The sequence below is a fragment of the Panthera tigris genome, chromosome A2 (genome assembly GCF_018350195.1).
Source record: "Panthera tigris isolate Pti1 chromosome A2, P.tigris_Pti1_mat1.1, whole genome shotgun sequence".
Taxonomy (NCBI): Eukaryota; Metazoa; Chordata; class Mammalia; order Carnivora; family Felidae; genus Panthera; species Panthera tigris.
Window position 1 is genome coordinate 10326086 of NC_056661.1, and position 21525 is coordinate 10347610.

The following is a 21525-nucleotide window of genomic DNA, read 5'->3' on the forward strand; positions in this document are numbered from 1 at the left end:
TAAATGTTTGTACATTTTTGAGAAAGAGAGCATGAGCGGGGGGCGGGGGCAGAGAGAGAGGGAGACACAGAATCTGAAGCAGGCTGCAGGCTCTGAGCTGTCAGCACAGAGCCCAACGTGGGGCTCAAACTCACGAGCCGTGACCTGAGCTGAAGTCGGACGTTTAACCAACTGAGCCACCCGGGCGCCCCAGGAGAGAGAGTCCTAAGTAGGCTCCACGCTCAGCACAGAGCCCGACGCGGGGCTCGAACCCACGAGCTGTGAGATCATGACCTGAGCCGAAGCCGGACGCTCGACCGACGGAGCCACCCAGGCACCCCTACGTGATTTTATTTTAATAATACTTGGTGACTATTGGAAATAAAATAAAAAACCGAACCACTTATTTCTATATTGATTTACTAGCTCAGTGTCTGTTGTGTCTTGATGGCAAGTTCCACGAAGGAAGGAGCTTATCCGTTTTTTCCACCCAGGGCTTGGTGCTCAGATGCAGGCGTTGCCACTTCTGTGCGTGAATCCAAACTGGGGCGAAGGATGTGTGCGTCTGTGTGTGTGTGTGTGTGTGTGCGCGCGCATGTGTGTGTGGGGGTTTGGGTGGTTCCCCCGAAGGTGGATTTGCATGTACTTGAATTTTAATGAAAAAGGGAACTGAGAGAAACCTCAGGCACCTGAGCAGGAGGCGTCAGGGGCAGATACCATCCGGTCCTCTCTTCTCAGGCTCTCGTGTTAGCTGTGGCCGTGCACATGTATACCAACTCTGGATGCCAGGACCTGCCAGGTATGGCCCTGGCCGGGCTGGAGCTGGGGGCCAGCCAGGGATGGTCGGGACCCAGATTACGGCATCCCCACCCCGCGGCTAGAAACCGGGGCCCGAGGGACAGAGGAGGGGATGGGCTGGGCTCTCACTCGCCTCTCGTCTGGAAGGGACCAGAGAGGAGGAGGAGGATGGCGATGATTACGAGAACATGGCACCCCCCTACAAGGATCTCCCTCCCAAGCCAGGTAAGAGGACTCCTCAGAGGCCGGGTGCAGAAAATGTGTGGCCTGTGGCCCGAGGGAAGCAGCGGCCAGGGGGCATTAGCTGGGCGTTGTAGACGCACGGTCAGCCTCCTGTGTGCCCAGCCAGACGCGGTGATGACAGGTGTCTCTGTGCCTCTGCCCTGCCCTGGAAGGCCTCCCTGTCCACTGGGAGGGGCGGTTCTGGGCACAGCCCCCGGTGAGCAGGTCCACGAAGGGATGGCCCGAGAGAATGGGGGAAATCTCCAGGGGGAATTGAGGGCTCCGCTTGTAGTGGTGGGGAGACTGGGGTCGGGGGGGGATATTGGGATGGGGCTTAACGGATGAGCTGGAGTTTGTTAGGCAGAGGAGCCTGGTAGAGAACTGGTGGGTGCATAGGTCCTGAGACACGAAAGCTGGTGCTTCATAAGCAGTGAGTGGACCCTCGACTCCCAGCCTCCTCACATCCACACTCTAGGAACGAGATTTGCCTTTAGGCTCCGTGCCTGGCCCGGGTCTCGAGAAGAGTCTGCTAAGTGGGTATAAAAGGGAAGGCTTCGAGGCTCCCCTGAGGGTCGACTGCGCTGTGCTGGTGTCCTGGGACCGTGGCCGGTCCCTGTAGGGCAGGGCGCTGCACCCACCGCTTCTTAGTCCAGTGAGAGGCCGACCCGGGAGGTGCCCGGGGCTCCGAATGAGGCAGGGGGGCCCTGGGCTCTGCGGCCTGTCGGCTCCCAGCTCCCACTTGGTGTCGACACAATCCTCAAGCCCACCTCCAACATGGTCCCCACCCATTCGATCTTCAGTGCTACCCCTTCCCCGAAGTCGGCCCCTTCCCCATGTCCGATTGCAGTCCGATTTCCAGCTTTATTTCCAAAGCCACAGCCGTCCCCCTTTCTTCCACAGAACCACGACCTAAACGGCGTTTCCTCCCCATCCCCTGGTGCAGGGATAGTCCCACCCTTCGTCCGGACCACATCCCGCACCGCAACCCTGCTCCCGTGTCCGTCACCGTCCCCCCACCCCATCCTCAACCCAGCCACACCCGTGACTCCATCCTTAGCCCAGACTCAGCCGTGTCTTTAACTTACGGCGAACAACTGCCCCAGTTTTTCCCAGGGCTGAGTGATTTCCTGGAACGTGGGGCTTTGAGGTTGAAAACCGGGCAAGTCCCGGGCGATCCAGGATGGCTGGTCACTCTAGCTCAACCCCGGTTCCATTCTCATGCTCAACCCTGTCCCTCACCCTCCACTTGAGCCTGGGCCCTGGCTCCATCACTGCCTCTGATCTTTTTCCGGGCCTCACACCGGCTCTAACTCTGAACTTCTCTTCTACAGACTCGATGGCCCCACCGAGGCCTCCGAGGGCAGGTGAGTTGGGGCTGGGGGTACAGGAAACTCAGTGCTGCCTCTGTGCTGCTCTGGGCCTAACCATTCCTTTCCCTCCCTCCCCTCCCACCCCCCCAGGAAAGAAAACAGAGAACCCCCCACTGCCTTGCAAGTCCCCAAAGATCAAAGGTGAGAATCTGGGGCTGGGACCTTTCAGTTTACCCGGCTGAAGTCCTTGTCTGCGTAACCACTGTCTTTCTGGCCCCTTCCAGGTCTGGACCTCACCCCAGTCATCTGCACATCTCCTCCACTGGGTGAGCGGTGGGGAGAGCCTTTCAGAAGCCTGCGAGGGGGCACCGGGAAGCCCTCCAGTTCCCTAGGGAACAAATCGGATGGGATGGGGGAGGTGTTGATCTTGGGATGTAGAGTCTTGCAGCAACTTGCGAATAAACGCTTCTCTCCCTTTCTCCCAGGTGTCAATCCAGAATGCCCCCCGTTCCAGCCGTCCCTAGCCGGTAAGTCCACATGCCCCCCAGGTGTGCCCCTCTCTTCCCTCTCATGGTAGCAAGTATCCTTGAGTCAGACCTATAGCTCCAGAGGGAGACCCTGGGGCAGAGAAGTGTCTCCTTTCAGAAGGTCCTCCTCCCTGAGTCTAAACCAGACTCGAGGGACCCAGGGTCTCTGCTTGATTCTCCTCAGGCCCCACCTCCTACTTGCATAAAGCATGGGAAACATTCTCTGCCCCTGATGCAAAGGTCCATAAGCTTCCTAGAAGGGGGGAGCAGCTTGGGCAGGGGCTGCTGGAGAGTATAGGGCAATGCATCGCAAACGTTAGGAGCTGCGCTGGGTCCAACTCATGCACGACCTCGCCAAGCCCTCCGTTTACTTATTTGCAAACCGAGAATAATAGTGACATCTACGTGATAAGGGTGAGGATCCAGTAATAAGGGTGTGACAGGATGCTTTGGCACACGGCACGTTCTCTCCCGTGTTCTGGGTTATGTTGTAGTCGTGTTAGGTTGCGGCGATGGGGTTGGATTTGAAAATGGAGATGGGATGGGGGTGGGGCTTCATTTGGAGATGGGGCGGGGGCTCCGTTTGGGGAAGCGATGGCCCTGAGGCACAGCATGTGCTCTTCTGGGCCCCTTCAGGGTTCTCTTCCCCTGACCCTCTCTCGCCGACGCCCTCTGGTGATCCAGTCATGACCACGGATCTCTGTCTCCCCGCTCTTGGAGAGAGGCTCGAGTGTCTCTTCCTCACTCTATGAAGCACCAGCACTGGTCTCTGTGTCCCCACTCTCTTCCCCCAGCCACCCCGGGGTCCCAGCTCAGTCAGAAGTCCAGATGTCCTGGGTGCTACCAGGAGGAGAGACTGGTGGTGTTCCTGTGCCTGCTGGTGGTGGTGTCACTGCTCCTGGGCTGCACTGGTCTGGCTGTGACCCTTATCAAGTGTGAGTAGGAAGGGGATGGGGCCTGGGGAGACGCTGAGCATGGGGCGTGGGGGGGCCTGGGCTCAAGATGGACTCTTCCTCATAGACCAGGAGGTGGTGGGAGAGCTGAGAATGTTGACCTTTCAGCAGACGGCATGGCAAGCAAGTGGTGAGTGCTTTGTTCCCTTCATGTTATGCATATCGAACGCCCAACATGACCCCTCAAATGCGACCCCAAGGCCACTTCCGATCCTGCCTTTGCCGGGAATTGTGTAGGTATCGGGGGACGGGTGGGGTAGGGAGCACATCAGGCACCGTTCCTGTCCTTGCACAGCGTGTGCGTGAGCGTGTGTTTACGTGCATGTGTGTGTCTAGATCGCCACTGTCCAATATGGCGGCCATGAGCCACTGTGGCTATGGGACAAGTAGGCTATTGGACACTGTGGCTATGGGACACTTGCAGTGTGGTCATTCTGAACGGAGATGGGCTGTGAGTGTAAAACACACACCAATGTCAAAGACTTGCTCCAAAAAAAAAAAAAAAAGAATGTAAAATATCTCAACAATATCAAGAATAATAATCTTTAATACTGGTTACCCATTAAACTATTTTGGCTATATTGGCATAAGTAAAAAAAATAACACTCAAATTATTTTTGCTCGCTTTCTTCTGACTTTTAAAAAATGGGGCCATTAGGGACGCCTGGGTGGCTCAGTCGGTTAAGTGCCTGACCTCGGCTCAGGTCATGATCTCGCGGTTCGTGGGTGCAAGCCCTGCGTCCCCCTGAAGCCTGCTTCGGATTCTGTGTCTCCCTCTCTCTCTGCCTCTCCTCAGCTAGTGCTCTGTCTCTTTCTCTCTCAAAAATGAATAAACATTAAAAAACTTTTTTTTAAATGGGGCCATTCGAAAATTCAAAATTATGTATGTGGTTTATATTCTACTCCTGTTGGACAGCACAGGTAGTAAGAAGCGTTTACCAAATTATCACCCAAATGAGTATAAAATCCCAAATTTCAGCGAATTGCCCAAAGGATGCTGATTCTATGAAAAAAAATATAATAAGGGATCTTTGACCTTATCTTTGGGAAGGTCATATAGGGCTTTCCTAGGGAAAGAGTGCTGTAGCTGAGTGAGGGAAGGGAAAGAATTAACCACGTGAGGGGCGGAGGGCTTCAGGTGTGTGCAAAGGCCCTGTGGCAGGAGGCAATGTCGTAAGTACAAGGGAGGAGTATGGGGCAGTTGGATGGGTGAGAGGTGATGGTGGCTTGGACGAGGGTGGAGAGAGGTGGGTGGAGTAGAAAAGCTTTAGTGGGTAGAGAGACGGAAGGGTGTCCAGCTAGAAGTGGGCAAGTCTGGTGTGGGAGCAGTGGGAACACTTAGTTGTAGAAGAATCTCCTGGGCTAGCACAGCCTTCGCCATGTTTGCCGAAGCCCGACAACTGTCGCATGTTGCATTCAAGCCACTCTTCTGCTCGAAACCCACTGGTGGTGTCTCACTGCCCGGAGTCCAAGGCGAAACACCAGGCTTAACACTCGAGGACCTGGACATTGGCCCTCACCCTACTTTGAGCTCTGGCTCCTGTGAGGTTCACCTTGACCTCTACCGCTGCGGCCTGCCCCAACATGTCTGCTTCTGTAAAGGTGGCCCCGGCCTGCTGAGCCTCCCTCCCTCTCTCTCGCGGATACTGAGTCACTATCTTCCTGCAAAACCCACCTCCTCCAGGAAGTCCACCATCCCCACTCTTCCCCAAGCCCCAGAGCTCAGTCCCTCCTCTGAGCCACTCTAGGACTCTCTCTGGGCACTGAGCACGTCAGTTTCGAGTTCTAGCACCACCCGCTAGAAAGAGGGTGCAGTGAGGAGCGTGGGTCTCGCTTCTTTCTGGTGTTTGCAGTCAGCGGTGGGTGGATGGGTAGATGGGGGTTTGCGTTACTAACCTTCCAGCCCATCCTTGCTGACAGTGACTGGCACGGCAGGGCTGGCTGGCCTGAAGAAGGATATTGACCACATAAGAACTAACACCAACCAGTCCCTGGTAGAACTTCGGGGCTTATTAGGTGAGTGGGACTTGGGGAACTGCCCTGAGATGCGGGACGTGACCGTGCTGGCATGTTGCACAAATCCCCAGGGGGGTGATACTCAGTGCAGTTAACCCGAACGATGCCCCCTGGAGATGAGCAGTGCTCAACCCACACAACTGTGTATGGCACACCGTGTACATGACCCCAGCTCTGGGGCCATGCTGAGAGCATACTATTCTGTCCCTAGACTGTACCAGGATCACCTGCCCTGAGGACTGGCTCCCCTTTGAGGGCAAGTGTTACTACTTTTCCCCAAGGACCAAGTCATGGGATGAAGCCCGGAAGTTCTGCCAGGAGAATTACTCTCACTTGGTCATCATCAATACCATCGCCGAACAGGTGAGCTATCCCCTCCAAGCCCTCAAGAGCCAGCAGGTTTCACATATCCTTCCTGGATGGAGAGAAATTGGAAGTGCTTTTGAGCCACGAAGACTTTTTCTTTTTTAAAATGTTTATTTATTTATTTTGACGAGAGAGAGAGAGAGAGAGAGAGAGCGAGCAGGGGAGGGGCAGAGAGAATCTCAAGCAATGTCAGAACAGAGCCTGACATGGGGCTTGATCCCACGAACCATGAGACCATGACCTGAGCCAAATTCAAGAGTTAGATGCTTAGTTGACTGAGTCGCCTAGATGCTCTTAGCCACTAAAACTTTTTTTTTAATTTTTTATTACTTTTGAGAGAGAGAGAGAGAGAGAGACAGAGAGCAAGCAGGGAAGGGGCAGAGAGAGAGGGAGACACAGAACCGGAAGCAAGCTCCAGGCTCTGAGCTGTCAGCACAGAGCCCCACGCGGGGATCGAACCCTCGGACCTCGAGATCGTGACCTGAGCTGTAGTCGGCCGCCCAACCGACTGAGCCACCCAGGCGCCCCCGCCACTAAGCCTTTTAATAACAAGGTTAAGAGGACAGGCTCTCGTTGGGTTCAAATCCCAAGTCTAGGCATTCTCTTTAATCCGGAGATATCGTCACGGCTATTATATTCCTTCCGTTCTCCAGGCTGTGTTCCAAACACCTTGCGTCTTACATTAACGTCCTCACAACAACCTTGTGAATTAGCGTGCGAGTCAGGAGGGGTCACGTGATGCCCAAGTAACCGTCCCCATAGCTCGATGAGGGACGCGTGGGTCCTGCTGCGCTTTGAGGTGGTAGGAAAGCAGTTTCACCGGCGAAGGAAAACTGGCGTTTCCTAAGGCACCTGCGATGATTTGGTGCTAGGACGGTTAGAGGGCCAAGCCATTTGCACACGGTAGACATTGCTTGTACTTCGCAGATGGGGAAACCGAGGCACCGGACGTTTAAGAGACTTGCCCGTGGCCATGGACAGCTAGCAAGTGTCAGAGCTGGGATTTGAGCCCGGGGGTCTGCATGGTCTTTTCCCATCCTTTACCTGTGTCATTATTTTCAAGCAGATTTCTTGTAGACAACATACAGTTGGGTCTTTTTTTTTTTTTTACCTGTTCTTTATTTTTGAGAGAGAGTGTGCGAGCGAGGGAGGGGCAGAGAGAGAGAGAGAGAGAGGGACAGAGGATCTGAAGCAGGCTCTGGGCTGACAGCAGTGAGCCCAATGCGGGGCTCGAACTCACAAATTGTGAGATCATGTCCTGAGCTGAAGGTGGACGCTCCACCGACTGAGCCGCCCGGCCGCCCCGTATCTTCTTTTTTAAATTCAGTCTGACAATTTCTGGCTCTTAATGGGTGTTTTTAGACCATTTACATTTGATGTAATTAAGCTGATGGCTGAATGGAGTTTGTACTTGCAGAAGTTTGTGGCCAAGGCTCATGGCTCTCCACGGATCTACTGGCTGGGGCTGAGTGACAGGGACTATGAAGGGGACTGGAAGTGGCTGGATGGGTCACCTGTCACTCTGAGGCAAGTATTGAGGGCCCTTGGGGTCTCTGCCCGCCATGGTCTTTGTGCAGTCCAAGCCAGAAGATTCTTTAGAACCCCAGACCAGGCTGGATAAAGGAGGCCCAAGGGTGCTTTTTTGCTCACAGGGAATCTGGTCCCTGTACCTTTAAAATTTTTCTCCATTGCGGGGAGCCTGGGTGGCTCAGGTCATGATCTCATGCTCCGTGAGTTCGAGCCCCACTTCGGGCTCTGTGCTGACGGCTCAGAGCCTGGAGCCTGCTTCCGATTCTGTGTCTCCCTCTCTCTCTGCCCCTCCCCCGTTCATGCTCTGTCTCTCTCTGTCTCAAAAATAAATAAACGTTAAAAAAAATTAAAAAAAAAAAGAGTTCATCAAACTTTTGTAATTTTGTTGGTTTAATTGTAGATGAAATGGAATCCCAATTTAGTATTAATTTGCATTCTCTTATAATGACTGGAGTTGGATATGTTATTTTTTTATTATTTGTATGTTTTTTAAAGTTTATTTTGAGAGAGAGCGCAAGCAGGCGAGCAGGGGCGGGGCAGAGAGAGGGAGAGAGAGAGAATCCCAAGTAGGCTCGTGCTGCCAGTGCAGAGCTCGATGTGGGGCTCGGACCCACAAGCCATGAGATCGTGACCTGAGCTAAAATCGAGTTGGACGCTTCACCGACTGGGCCCCCCAGGTGCTCCTGGGTATCTTCTCATATGTTTAATAGACACAGGTATTAACTTTTCTGTGAAGTGTTTATTATATCATTGGTATATTTTTACACTGGGATTTTAGTTTTTTTCTTCTTTCTTTCTTTCCTTCTTCCTTTCTTTCTCTTTCTTTCTTTCTTTCTTTCTTCCTTTAAATGTTTATTTATTTTTGAGAGAGCATGAACAGGGGAGGGACAGAGAGAGAGGGAGACATAGAATTTAAAGCAGGCTCCAGGCTCCAAGTTGTCAGCAGAGAGCCCACAGAGTCCGATGCAGGGCTCGAACCCACGAACTGTGAGATCATGACCTGAGCCAAAGTCAGAAGCCTAACCGACTGAGCCACCCAGGCACCCTTCTTCTTTATTTCTAAGAGCTCTTTATATATTAGAAATATTAGTGTCCTGACAGGGGTTCTCATTTTTTGTTAAAGATTCCTGGAGGAGGGCACCGCTCTATAAATAGCAAAGACATGGCATAGTGGGGTGCTGTGAGGGCCCAGCTGAGACCCCCTCATGGGGCTGGTGCAGCCCTCCCCCGGCAGAGGGAACTGACCGCTGAAGGCTCACGGATGTGCTTTCTCTAGAGAGTTGTCCTCAGCTGAATGGAGGCCAGCTCCCCTAGGAGGTTACTTCAGCCCACAGCCAACGAGTGGCTAAGAGAAGCCGGGACCCTTTGTCACAAGTCGAGAGAACTCTGTGGTGCTGTTCACACTCCAGAGCTCCCTCTTGGATCAGGCTGAGGCAAGACCAGGCTGAACCCACATCCGGGCTCAAGGTCTCCCCCGCACCATCCTGCTTCTCGCACTCCTCTCCTGAGAGCATCCCTTAGTAAATCCCATGCACCCGAATTGCCAAATCAGGCTCTGCCTTAATGGAAGAGACTTGAGATACTCCAATACCTGGGAGGTTGGAAGGATTCCAAGAAGCGTTCTTTGTAAGAGGCAGAAACTGACCAGATGTAGGAAACGGACTCAGGAACAGGAGACCGTCCTGGTGAACCGGGAGGCGGGGCTGAATTAAGACAGACAAGGTGGGGGTGAAGGGGACAAAGTGGCGGCTTCAGGTAATGGCTAGGATGCAAGAAAGAGCCTTGAACCGTGAGGGCCTTTCCTCCCCCCTCCCCCCGACTCCCTGATATTCTTTCTTTAATTAACAGACTTTCTTTTTTGCCAAACAATTGAGCAGAAGGTACACAGTTTCCTCTGTCGTTACCATCTTGCATTTTTGGGGTGGCACGTTTGTTACAGACGATGAACCATTACGGATACATTCTGATGAGCTGAAGTCCTCGGTTCACATTAGGCTTCGCTCCAAGTGTTGTGCATTCTGTGGGTTTTGACGCGTGTATGTTGTCACGTATCCACCGTCGCAGTATCGCATAGAGTGCCCTGAAAAAAATCCCCTGTGCCCCACCTGTCCATCCCTCCCCAATGCCTGCTTTTCCTCTCTGCAGCTTTTGGGACCCAGAGGAGCCCAACAACATCAACGATGAGGACTGTGCCAGCATGAACAAGGGTGGCACCTGGAATGACCTCTCTTGTGACAAAACGACCTACTGGATTTGTGAGCGGAAATGTTCCTGTTGAACCCCACGGCTGAGGGTGGGGGGCGGAGTCCCTACTCGAGTGCCCCTTGGCTCTTGGGGATGAGAACCTCCCGCCCTTCCACGGAAGACTCTGCCAGTCTGTGAACCAACATGGATGGACCTACGATGGAACCGGCAGCTTGGATGGAGCCAGTCCCATCCTTCGGTGCAAGTGAGAGCATTTCTAGGGCGACTAGAGGGCTTGTGCGATTGGATGATGTCCTAGTCTATTCAGGCCGCTGTACCAGAATACTGGAAACTGGATGGCTTACAGGCAATAAGAGATTTACTTGTTGAATTTCTGGAAGCCGGGAGGTCCAAGGTGAAAGTGCAGTGCTTGGTGAGGGCCCACTTTCTGATTCGCAGAGGGCCATCTTGCTGTGTTCTCTTATGCTGCAAGGGGGGAGAACTCTCTGGGGTTCCCGTTATAAGGAACAGAGAGTTCCACCCTTATGACCTGATCGCCTCCATCGCCTTGAACCATCACATTGAGGGTTAGGGTTTAAGATACGAATTGGGCGGGGGACACACAATTCAGTCTGTAGCAGGTGGCGAGCTGGCGGGAGACCAGGTCTTAGACATTGTCTCCCAGCTCTGGGGGCTGGAGGAAACTCACCAAGTCCTTGCTCCCGGCTCCGCGGAAGCAATCCTGGCCGCGGGGGGCTCCGGGTCTGATAATGACTGAGCTGGAGCGGAAAACTCCCTGGCTCTTCTGAACCCTGGGGTGCTGGCCCAGGGCTCCCTTACTGCCTACCTGATGTGGAACAGCTTCTGGGAAAGCAGGTGGGGAAAAATTGTTCTTGACAAAGCAACTTTCTCAATGTCCCAGGTGAGGTTTGCCTGACCTAGGGGGGCAGAATCAGGCCTCTGCCAAGACTTGGCCTGTGAAGCTTCCAGAAAGGCAGACCACCTGAGAGGCAAGCCCGCCCCCTCCCCCAATGTGTGGTCAGATTGCCAGGACAGTGGCGGTGGCTACCTATGCCTGCACCTGCCTTTAGGCTGTTGGTGGTTTGTAAAGATCTTCGATGAATGATTCACTTTTACTTGCCGTGGACCTTCCTGGACTATTAGCTCTTGCCGTGTGAGAGCTTCTCAAAATGTCAGTTCGATGTGTGGCCCTTGCCCAAGGTGACGGTCCGCTGTGGGGGAGGGCGTGTTCCACAATAAAGCACCGTAGACTGGCTTAAATGCGAGAAGTTTACTGTCTCCTCGTTCTGGAGGCTGAAGTCTAAGACTGGCGGGTCGAAGTCTTTGGTTTCTGGGGAGGTGTGTCTCCTTGAGTTGTATCTGGCCCTCGGCTCCCCGTGTCTCCACATGGACTTGTCCTTGTGCGTATCTGTGTCCGAATCTCTTCTTCTTATAGAGACGCAGGTCATATTGGATCAGGGCCCCTTGCAATGACTTCGTTTTCATGAATTACCTCTTCAAATACAGTCACATTCCGACGTCCTGGGGGTTGGCACTTGAACACGTGAATTCTGGGGGAGAGCAGGACAGCCTGCAATACCCTCTAATGGACCGGTGCTCCGCCCAGTGATTCTGACCATCAGAAACACCCTCGAGGGGAGGCTGGTACTACCCACAGCTGAACACAACGCAACAGGGCAGACCCTTTGGACAATCCCCCAATCGTATCCAAAGGGGCGTGGGAATTCTCCAAACTGATCAATTGCTTGATCAACAACTACCCTTGGTGAGTAGCTGAATCCTCGTGTTGACTGAGAGCAGGGGATCGAGGCAAGGAGGCTCTGGGCAGAGGGGCAGTGGGGGCGGTTAGCGTTCACTTCCCTTCCAGCCCCCCTCTCTCCTTGTCTCCTCCCCCGTCTACACCTGTCCCTAACTCACCAGGACTGAAACCAGCCCCCCCTACAGCCCATAGACTATAGCGTGGGTGGGTATCCAACCCCAGGGGGCCGTTGGTCCAAGGGACTGTTTATCTGGGGTCAGGGGAAGTTCCTGCATCTCAGAAGAGGAAATGTGAGCCTCCTGCAATGTGTTGAAAAATGGAGAAGCAGGGGCTGTGGTCACATCTTTGGGTCATGCTGGGGTGTTCCACAGTGGGGCTGGCTCAAACCTATCTCCCTCCCACATCTCTCATGATTGTCTAGTTTTAGGTTGACAGATAAGTGTGAAGGAGGTCCCCTTTACCACTTTGGGCGTAAGGGAGCAAAGGCTGGGCATTTTTGGTGCATAAAAATAACAAAAGTCACCGTTTATCAAGCATGTACTGTGTGCTAGACAGACACACGACTCTGTGAAGTTGGAACAACTACCAGCCCCATTTTATAGCTGGGGAAACTGAGGCTTGTCCATTGTCATCCAGTGGCACAGCTCATATTTGGACTCAGTCTGTGCCTCCAATGGTTGATCTCTTTCTGCAGCACCTGCCACCTTTCAAGGGACTGTCTGTAAACTCGAATTATCCCTGAGACCCCAACCTTGTAGCTCTTGTCTCAGCTGGCAGTCATGGGAAGGGAACAGTGTGGTGTGATGGAACCACACCACTGTTGATAATAACCTGTGCGGTTCTCCTGGGGCTATGATGAAAATGCGGATGAGAGGAAGGGTAGGAAGAAAATTAATCTATTCTGAAGAGAAAACTAATGGGATTTGCTGCTGGAGTGAATGTGGGGTGTGAGAGAAAGAGAAGAGTAAAGAATTACTCCAAAATTTTCGACTAAAGGAACAGGAAAGATGGAGTTATTATTACCTAGAGCTGAGGAAGAAAATAATGCTTGTGGACACATTTATTTTTGTTTTAATTAAAAAAACTTTAAGTTTATTTACAGAGACTCGATAACACATCTTTGAACACAGCTTGGACTGGCTGCCTTTCTTTCTCTGACTCCCGTCTTCACATTCCTGCTGGTGTTTCCTGGGATCACCTCCAAAATAAAGTACTTATGCTCGAATCCTTGTCTCAGAGTTTGCTCTTGGGGGAATCCAAATCGAGACACTCTGGGACAGGAGAAGACAAGCCTGTGGCATGGTTCTGGCTTGCCTGGGCTGGAGGGGTTTCTGGGATGTGGGATGCTCAGTGCTAAAGCAGGGAAAGTACTGGGCAAACTGGGATGAGTTGACCACTCTTATAGGACGATCGTGCCAGAGAAGCCAAGAAGACAGAGCTTAAGAAGCAAAGGGGACAATGCATATGTAGATCAAACCATCATGGAAAATTTGCATAGATCAAACCATCATGGACACTTTACGTAGATCAAACCATCATGGACAATTTACGTAGATCAAACCATCATCGACACTTTACGTAGATCAAACCATCATGGACAATTTTTATGTGTTAATTATACCTCAATAAAGCTGGACGAAATTGAGATACTTGATTATGAAAAAGAAAAAGAAAAGAAGACCCGTGCAATTAAGGGTGACCCGAAAGTCAAGTTAGAAAAGACTGGGAAGTCTCCATCCTTAGCACAGAGGAAGCATTTGGGACATTGAGCCGTTCCTGGGTGTGTTGGAGGCAGAAATCAGACTGCAGTGGTTGAGCAGTGAGGGGGCGGCAGGAAGTGGGGATAACAGAGCGTAAACAACTTTTCTAGAATGTTGGGTGGAGAGAGAGAAAGGGAGAGAGAGAGAAGTTAATGCAGCAGAGAGGATTTTTTTTTTAATTACATCGAATGGACCTGAATGCCTCCCCCCTACTCTTCCAAAACCCCCTATCATTCCCATGTCAGATCTCCTGGGCATCTCAGGCTAATTCTTCTCCTTTGCAATTTTCATCAATTGGCATTTTGATCTGTGCTTTGAGATATTTCTTCCACGTGTTCTTCTAAGCCCCTAATTTGGCTCTGACAGTGACCGTACTCTTCTCTTGTTGATCCAGAAAAGTCTCTTGTTTATCCCATTTTTATTAAAAAATTTTTTTTAACGTTTATTTATTTTTGAAACAGAGAGAGACAGAGCATGAATGGGGGAGGGTCAGAGAGAGGGAGACACAGAATCGGAAACAGGCTCCAGGCTCTGAGCTGTCAGCACAGAGCCCGACGCGGGGCTCGAACTCACGGACCGCGAGATCGTGACCTGAGCTGAAGTTGGCCGCTTAACCGACTGAGCCACCCAGGCGCCCCTATCCCATTTTTATTTAGTTCCAAAGAGCATTTTGGTTCTGTACTCGAATCTCCTTACATTCTTATTTGATTGTGTTCAGTTCTTATTGGAATTATTCTCGTGTTAAGTTGTCTGTCTACTCCAGCAGGTCTGTTGGGTGGGCGTCAGTTACACCGGACCATCCTCTTTGCAGCTGCCGGGACCTCTCAGTGTTGTCATTTCTTCTTGGGGCTCAGCCCTGGGGGGTTGAGAACTCTAAGCAGGGGCAGTTTCCCAAGCGATGGGAGGAGGCGGATTCTTCGCCCCAAGAGGTGCATGTGCACACCAGGCAGGTAAGCAGAGACACCTCCTTGCTCCCCGGTCTCTGCTTCCTCCTAGATTCAGGAGCAGGGCTCCTCTTGGAGTTCTTGGGGGCCAGAAGGATCTCACACACACACACACACACACACACACACACACACGGGAGTGATGCGGGCCTATCCCAGGAGGTCCATGGACCCCTGTGGGCCAGACTCTTCCTGGGATGGACGGTGTCTGATCTTCAGCCTGGAGTGTTCTTCAGCTTATCTTGGGACTCTCCACCTGGTGCATGGGGGAGACATGTCACCCCCAGATTTCCCTTTGGGGATTCCCCTAGAGACAACACCCTCATCTCTACCCAGATGCCACTGGCCCCAGCAGACTCTGGGTTTAAAGAAGCAGATATATTAGTGTAGGGGACGGAGAGGAGTTGAGAAATGTACAAGTGGCCATTTGCCTAGAATCCACCATTTCTCTTCCTTTAACACAAGGGCCAGCAAATTATAGCTTGGTGGGGGGGGGGCTGTCAAATCCTGAGTGCAGCCTGTTTTTGTATGGTCAGTGAGTTAGAAATGGTTTTTATATTTCTACTAAACACACACACACACATCCTGAAAAGTCTAAAATATTTGCTATTTGGCCATTGGCAGAAAAAGTTTGCTAACCTCTTTTTAGTTTCTCTCTTTATTAAAGCTTATTTATTTATTTTGAGAAAGAGAGAGTGGGGGGGGGGTGCAGAGAGAAAGAGGGAGAGAGAGAGAATCCCAAGCAGATTCCACACCGTCAGCACAGAGACCGATGTGGGGCGCAAACTCCTCAACTGCGCGATCATGACCTGAGCTGAAACCAACAGTTGGATGCTTTAACCGACCGAACCACCCAGCGGCGCCTTCAGTATATTTAGATACCGCTGGGGGAAGAACCAGCAGACAGGAGGTCGGAGAGGTGGGAGACTCAAGACAGAGAGAGGAGATATCAGTGGAGAAAAGTCCCCAGAGAGGCCGGAGCGGATAAGCAAAGCACAGAGGGAGGGGTTAGCCTTGAACCAGAGGAGGGATCCCTTTGCTGTCGTGGAAGAATGGAAGAGGGGATGAAGGGCACCAGTGAGGGAAGGAAGCAAGGGTAGGCATGGATGCGGATGTATTTGTAAAGGACGTCAGGAAGTCGGGGTAGTTTCTGTCAGCTGGTGTTTGTTATCTCTGAAGGAGTCGACAAGGTCTCCTGCCTCATGTAAGGGGAAAGGTGATGGGGACAGAGGAAGGAAGTGAAAAGCTACGACTTTTCTTGGGGGGAAGCTGACTACGGACAGGAAGAACAAATTCCGGGTAGCATGGAGAGTCTGGTGTATATCAGAAAGCACGTATTTGTGATGACTCCAAACCGAGTGATTCTGGGATCTCACTGCCCTGATGGAGAAGTCGTTTGTTCACAAGGAAGGATGCTTTGGACTCCAAATAACATTACCCGACCCAAAGTGGCTTAGCAATAGGGTCGTATAGCAGCCCAAACCAGGACGTCATGGGAAGGCTGCCCTTGAATTTGTCTTTGTTTCTATCAAGGAGAAGAGGTATTTTCCAGTAGGTGTTTCTTATATCTCATTGCCCAGAACTGGTCCAGATGCACCCATCCTAAACCAGTCTCTAGCAGATGGGAACACAATCGCTACGGCTAGTTTAGGCTGGGGTTTCTTGACCTCAGCGCTACTGACATTTAGGGACTGATAACCCTTGGTTGTGTGGGTGTGGGGGCTGTCTTGTTCATTATGGACGTTTAGCAGCATCCCTGCCCTTTGCCACATACACGCCAGTAGCATTCCCCTGCCTTTCCCCAGTCGTGACAACAAAAAATGGCCTCCAGACTTTGCCAACTGTCCTACGGGGGTGGGGAATCACCTCTGGTTGAGAATAACTGGGCTCAGACCAGTCTCGGCTGGCCCCCTGCGTCCAGGCACACTGCTGTCCCACACCTGCAAATAACCAAGGTTGTGTTGATAAGGAGCATATGATACGGTGAGGGCTGCTGAGTTAGCAATCTGTAGTGACTGCCATTGTTGGACTGGTCCTGGATCAAGGTGTTCCCAGGAATCAGAATGGAATCAGAATGAGGGAGTAAGGTGTCACGATTAGGGGAGAAAATCTTTCGACATGGTTGACCATGAGCTTTAGCCTGGATAAGAAAGGAGGTACAGCTGACAGTTTGGGAGAAGCTGAGGGTCTGAAGGACTGGATGAGTTTCAAGAGCAAGGTTAGGACGAATGCGTGTAAGAATTTGAGGAAAGGCCTTTAAAGGGGCCTGCCTTGTTTACAAAATGTCTAGGGACTATTTGCAATGGCCATGATTGGGGTCCCCAGCGACAAGCGCTGGCTGAGCCCACGACAGCGAAGAGAAACCCAATGCAACGCCCATTTACTGGGGGCCCGTTGTGCAGAACAAACACTTCAGGAAGTAAAGGCTGAACATTTCCTCTCCAAGGAGGTCAAAGGTAATGGTCCCCCTGGTCTCCAGCTCTGTTCTTCACGATGCCAACCAAATCCGTGGCTGTGACTTTCCATGTGGGGTCGAATGTTCTAGTTCGAATATTTTCTCTTCAGTTGCTCTGGGAAAACACCCCCCCCTCCCCCGACAAGCAAAAGACGTTTAGATTAAAGGTAGAAGTAAGGATGAAACAGAACAAAGCAACCCCCACCCCCACCCCCACCAATAAAACAGAAAGAAAGTGCAGAAGTGGGTTAAAGGCAGTGTTACTTAAGTGGTAGGTCCTTTGCCTCCTCAATATACCATTTGTCGAATGGCCAAACACCAAAACAGTATTTGATGGTAAGCTGGTAATTTATTCAATGGCCAGAGAACAGAGATGGGGAGCTTGTGTTCTTTTTTAAAAATTTATTTTTAAAATTAATCTTTTTTTAAAAAAATTTTTGGGGGAGAGAGGCAGAGAGAGAGAGAGAGAGAGGTGGGGGGGGGGAACCTCAAGCAGACTCCACGCTCAGGACAGAGCCTGAAATGGGGCTCAATCCCATGACGTCATGACCTGAGCCGAAATCAAGATTCGGGCGCTCAACTGACTGGGCCACCCAGGCACCCCAGGGAGCTCATGTTCTAAAGGCACCTTCTCCCTGGTTAGGTCTCATGGTCAGGGTTTTATGGGGTTAGGCTAATTAAGGGGCTGATAAGCAAAGCTGACGTGGGGGTTTTTCAGGCAAGGGGGAGGGGGCTTCTAGGAATCAAAGTGCCACCTCTTTTCTTCCCCCACGTGGACACAGTTGGATCTGTCATGGTGCCGGTAGGTGTGTGTGTTTTTTTTAAAATTCTTTTAACATTTAATTCATTTTTGAGAGAGACAGAGCATGAGCAGGGAAGTACAGAGAGAGAGGGAGACACAGAGTCGGAAGCAGGCTCCAGGCTCTGGGCTGTCAGCACAGAGCCCAACGGGGGACTCGAACCCACGAACTGTGAGATCACGACCTGAGCTGAAGTCGGATGCCCAACCAATTGAGCCACCCAGACGCCCCTAGGTGTGCTTTTTTTTAAAAAATCACAGTTGGATGGAAATGATATTGAGGTCATCTGGATGGTTAGCCTGGTGTCTGAACTGGATCAAACTGGTCAAAAACTGGGTTATTGTGGCTTTTTCAGAGCCTGTTAGCAAGTCCTTGGCGACAAGAGCTCCATCCAGCAGGAAAGAATGACATGATCGCCTAGCATTTTGGAATCTTAGGACAGGTGTGGCCTTCTTCAGCTTAAATGGGAGGACTTCTTGGGGCGCCTGGGTGGCTCAGTCGGTTGAGCATCTGACTTTGGCTCAGGTCATGATCTCACAGTCCATGAGTTCGATCCCCGCGTCGGGCTCTGTGCTGACAGCTCAGAGTCTGGAGCCTGCTTCGGATTCTGTGTCTCCCTCTCTCTCTGCCCCTCCCCTGCTTATGCTCTCTCTCTCTCTCTCTTTCTCTCAAAAATAAACAAGCATTAAAAAAAAATTTAAGAAGTGGGAGAATTTAAAAATCCCAAATGAAGAATTCTTTTTTTTTTTTTTAGTTAAAAAAATGTTTATTTACTTATTTTGGGGGGGGGAGAGGCTGAGAGAGAGAGAGAGAGAGAGACAGAGACAGAGAATCTCAAGCAGGCTCTGCCCTGTCAGCACAGAGCCCAACAGGGGGCTCGATCTCATGAATCTGGGATCACGACCTGAGCTGAAATCAAGAGTCAGATGCTTTGACCTGAGCTGAAGTCGGACACTCAACCGACTGACCACCCAGGCGCCCGACGTCTTGTTCCTTTTGTATGTCTCTTGCCCACTGCAGCACCTTGACACGTTGCACAACTCAACAAGTATCTCGTTTACCACCTACAAGTTACAGCCTGGTTTAAAAGCTGCACGAGAAAAGCGATACCTCCTGTAGCAGCCCGTGAGGACAGGGGTTCCTGGCCTCGTTCTATGAGTCATTGTATGCAGGAAGTCCAAAGCTATCATTTCCCTCCTGTTATTTACGGTTCATTCACAGAACTCTCTGTCTAGTCAGACGTGACTTTTTCCACAAACAATATTGCCTGGTTGCAGAACTGACCTTCCAACGTTAGCAAGTTTCTAGAGAGCACAGCTTGGAATTTAACCCAAGGGCAAATTTGTCCATGGAGAAAGAGGAAGGATTTAAAAAAAGTTTTTTTAGAGAGAGAGTGCATGAGCAGGGGAAAGGGGCAGAGAGAGAGAGAGAGAGAGAGAGAACCTTAAGCAGGCTCCACACTTAGCACAGGGCTCAAACCCACAACCCAGGGATCATGACCAGAGCTGAAATCAAGAGTCAGACACTCAACTGACTGAGCCACTCAGGTGCCCTGGATTTTTGTTTCTTAGCTTTTTAATCATACTCTGTGCCTAGAAAAGTAAAAGCTTCAGAGATTCTTTTAATTAAAGTGAATGTATTTCCTACAGGGAGCTTATATATATATATATATATATATATATATATATTCCCCTTTCAAAGATACACTCATCTTACTCAATTTCCACAATGTTACAGAACAATAATAAAAAAAAAATTCCTTATTTATTGTGGGAAACCAGTTACTGGAGTGCTGGAAGCTTTGAAAATCATTCTGGATTATCAAGGAAGTCTTGTAATGGTCACAGCCAGCAGTCAGTCCCTGTTACAATTTTACTCTCATTGGGAATGATTTAAACCTGATACTCACAGTTTTGTTTTGTTTTGTTTTGTTTTGTTTTCTGATCACTTGACTTGCCCTAGGATTTTTTTTTTTTTTTTGGTCTTGTTTTCCTTTTAGCCCTTTTGGAGAGATTTTGAATGAATTCGCCTCCAGTTAGGGATAGATGCTTCTTTACTGACTCAATATTTCCGGTGCTGAGAGTATCACATATTAGCCCAAAGAATGTGGAAAACTATGTGTCTCAATTCTGTTTATTCTAAAAACAACACACTCGAAGGCTCCTTGGCTAGCAGATGTGGTGGGTGTATGGGAGCATACAAATGAGACTGGGAAAAATTTTTTGGATTACGAGTTTTGGAGCCCTTCTTGCCTATCTAGGGGCGTGCCTTCTTGGAGAAGTATGTTCTCTCATTTCTCCAAAGAGGCAAATAAGGGACAGCTACAGAGAGATCCAAGGTAGTGCTGGAAACTCATTCCTTGGTGCATCGAGTCTGAGTTAAGTCAATGGAGGAACAGTTGAATACCAGCTATCAAGTTCCATGGAGGTCCTCTTTCTAACAAGACCATTTCCTCTCCCTGGAAGGTCCCATTATTCCATATGCTCCTCTCCTATAATTATGTAGAGCAGCTGGGGTGGGGTGCCTCTCCTGGAGCCCTTTCTGCCAACACCACTGGGCTTACGTCCGCCTCTCCAAGGGATAGCGGGATTTCAGAGGATGATGACCACTGCTCTATGTCTGTGATTCTAAGCCTCCCCCCAAGGATTCTACGTTAGATGGCAGTTATGCTGGTGACACGTTTGACCCTTACTCATTTGTATGACGAGAATATATACACAAGCCAGCTTAAGCACTGTCAGTAATCAGGGAGGGGTCAACTGAGGAACGATACGGTAAGAATGAGAAATGCAAACCAGGTCATCAGGAAAAGAGCTCTCTGTCATACCCCCCCAGGGAAGGGACCTCATATGAAGACGTGGAGAGGGGGCTTTGGGTGTCAAGGGAGGAAACATTAGAATAAATCACAAATCCTCTTACCTCACTGGGTCTTGAGTTTGCGCCAAACCTGGTGGAAAGTGTGTAAGTCTCAGACTCAGGTTTAGATTTCATGATCTCTCGGAACCATTTTCGGACCTGGAATATCAAAGACAAGACTGGAATGGTTTCTGTTAACATTGGTGGGTGAAGAGAGAAACCAGTGAGTCAGGAATAGAACAAGTTTTAAAAAACTTCAACAACACGTGGCATATGTGGACAATGAAATATTATTCACTGAGCCTTAAAAAGGAATGGTATTCTGGTACAGGCTGCAACGTGGATGGACCTTGAAGGCATTACGCTCAGTGAAATAAGCCTGGAACAAAGGACAAATATCGTCTGGTTCCACATACCTGAGATCCTTATAATAGTCTAAGTAATTGAGCCACAAAGTAGAATAGGGGTTACCAGGGACTTAGTGGTGGAGAATGGGTAAAAGAATGGATATGTGGACAGACAATGTGGCAAAACAAATATAGCACAAAGATAATTGAAGTGATTGGTATATATGTGTCCATTGCATAATTGTTTTAACCTTTTTGTGTGTTTGAAAATGTTCATAATAACATGTTGGAAAGATTAACTTATTATTTAATGCCGTCATAGAACTATTAAAACGTATTAGTATGGAAACTATCCCATCACATGGAAATGTGATTAAGAATTCATGTGTTTAAGTGGTGTGGTGGATTGCATTAGTGATTTCAATTATTCACTCCTCTGTCACAGTATTACACCCTGTCTTAGCCTCCTGGTGGCTAGAGGGTTCTTTTCCCTTGACTTTGGGCTTGGACATATGACTTTCTTTGGCCAAGGCAATATCAGTGGAAGTGATTCAAGCAGGACCACAAGGCTTGAAATGGCCCCTTTCCAACAGGACTTGTCTTCTTGTGATTTTGCCATTGTCATCAGAAGAACAGATCCTAGGGAGCTTCTCGGTTTCCGCTAAGCCTCAGGAGGAGTCTCAAGGAGAAGACCTGAA

General features: G+C 50.3%; 2 protein-coding genes across 5 annotated transcripts in view; one reads left to right on the top strand and one right to left on the bottom strand.

The window, feature by feature from the left end:
- CLEC17A (C-type lectin domain containing 17A) overlaps positions 1-13508 on the top strand; it is a 24130-nt gene extending 10622 nt beyond the window's left edge. Inside the window, exons 2-13 of the mRNA XM_042976804.1 lie at positions 677-778; positions 925-1002; positions 2331-2363; positions 2460-2510; positions 2594-2635; positions 2795-2836; positions 3631-3771; positions 3857-3919; positions 5710-5805; positions 6017-6168; positions 7589-7698; positions 9847-13508. Coding sequence (XP_042832738.1) covers positions 677-778; positions 925-1002; positions 2331-2363; positions 2460-2510; positions 2594-2635; positions 2795-2836; positions 3631-3771; positions 3857-3919; positions 5710-5805; positions 6017-6168; positions 7589-7698; positions 9847-9979 — 1043 coding nt within the window. The 3' untranslated portion in view covers positions 9980-13508. The remainder of the gene's footprint in view (positions 1-676; positions 779-924; positions 1003-2330; positions 2364-2459; positions 2511-2593; positions 2636-2794; positions 2837-3630; positions 3772-3856; positions 3920-5709; positions 5806-6016; positions 6169-7588; positions 7699-9846) is intronic.
- Positions 13509-14017: 509 nt separating this feature from the next.
- Positions 14018-21525, bottom strand: part of ADGRE3 (adhesion G protein-coupled receptor E3) — a 47062-nt gene continuing 39554 nt past the window's right edge. Inside the window, exons 15-16 of one of the 4 annotated variants that reach the window (XM_042978409.1) lie at positions 20544-20639; positions 14018-14281 (exon numbers count right to left, since the gene is read on the bottom strand). In XM_042978409.1, coding sequence (XP_042834343.1) covers positions 14276-14281; positions 20544-20639 — 102 coding nt within the window. In that variant the 3' untranslated portion in view covers positions 14018-14275. Of the gene's footprint in view, positions 14626-15155; positions 16959-20543; positions 20640-21525 lie in introns of those variants that run through there. The other 3 variants (XM_042978408.1, XM_042978406.1, XM_042978407.1) reach the window with 3 other exon arrangements.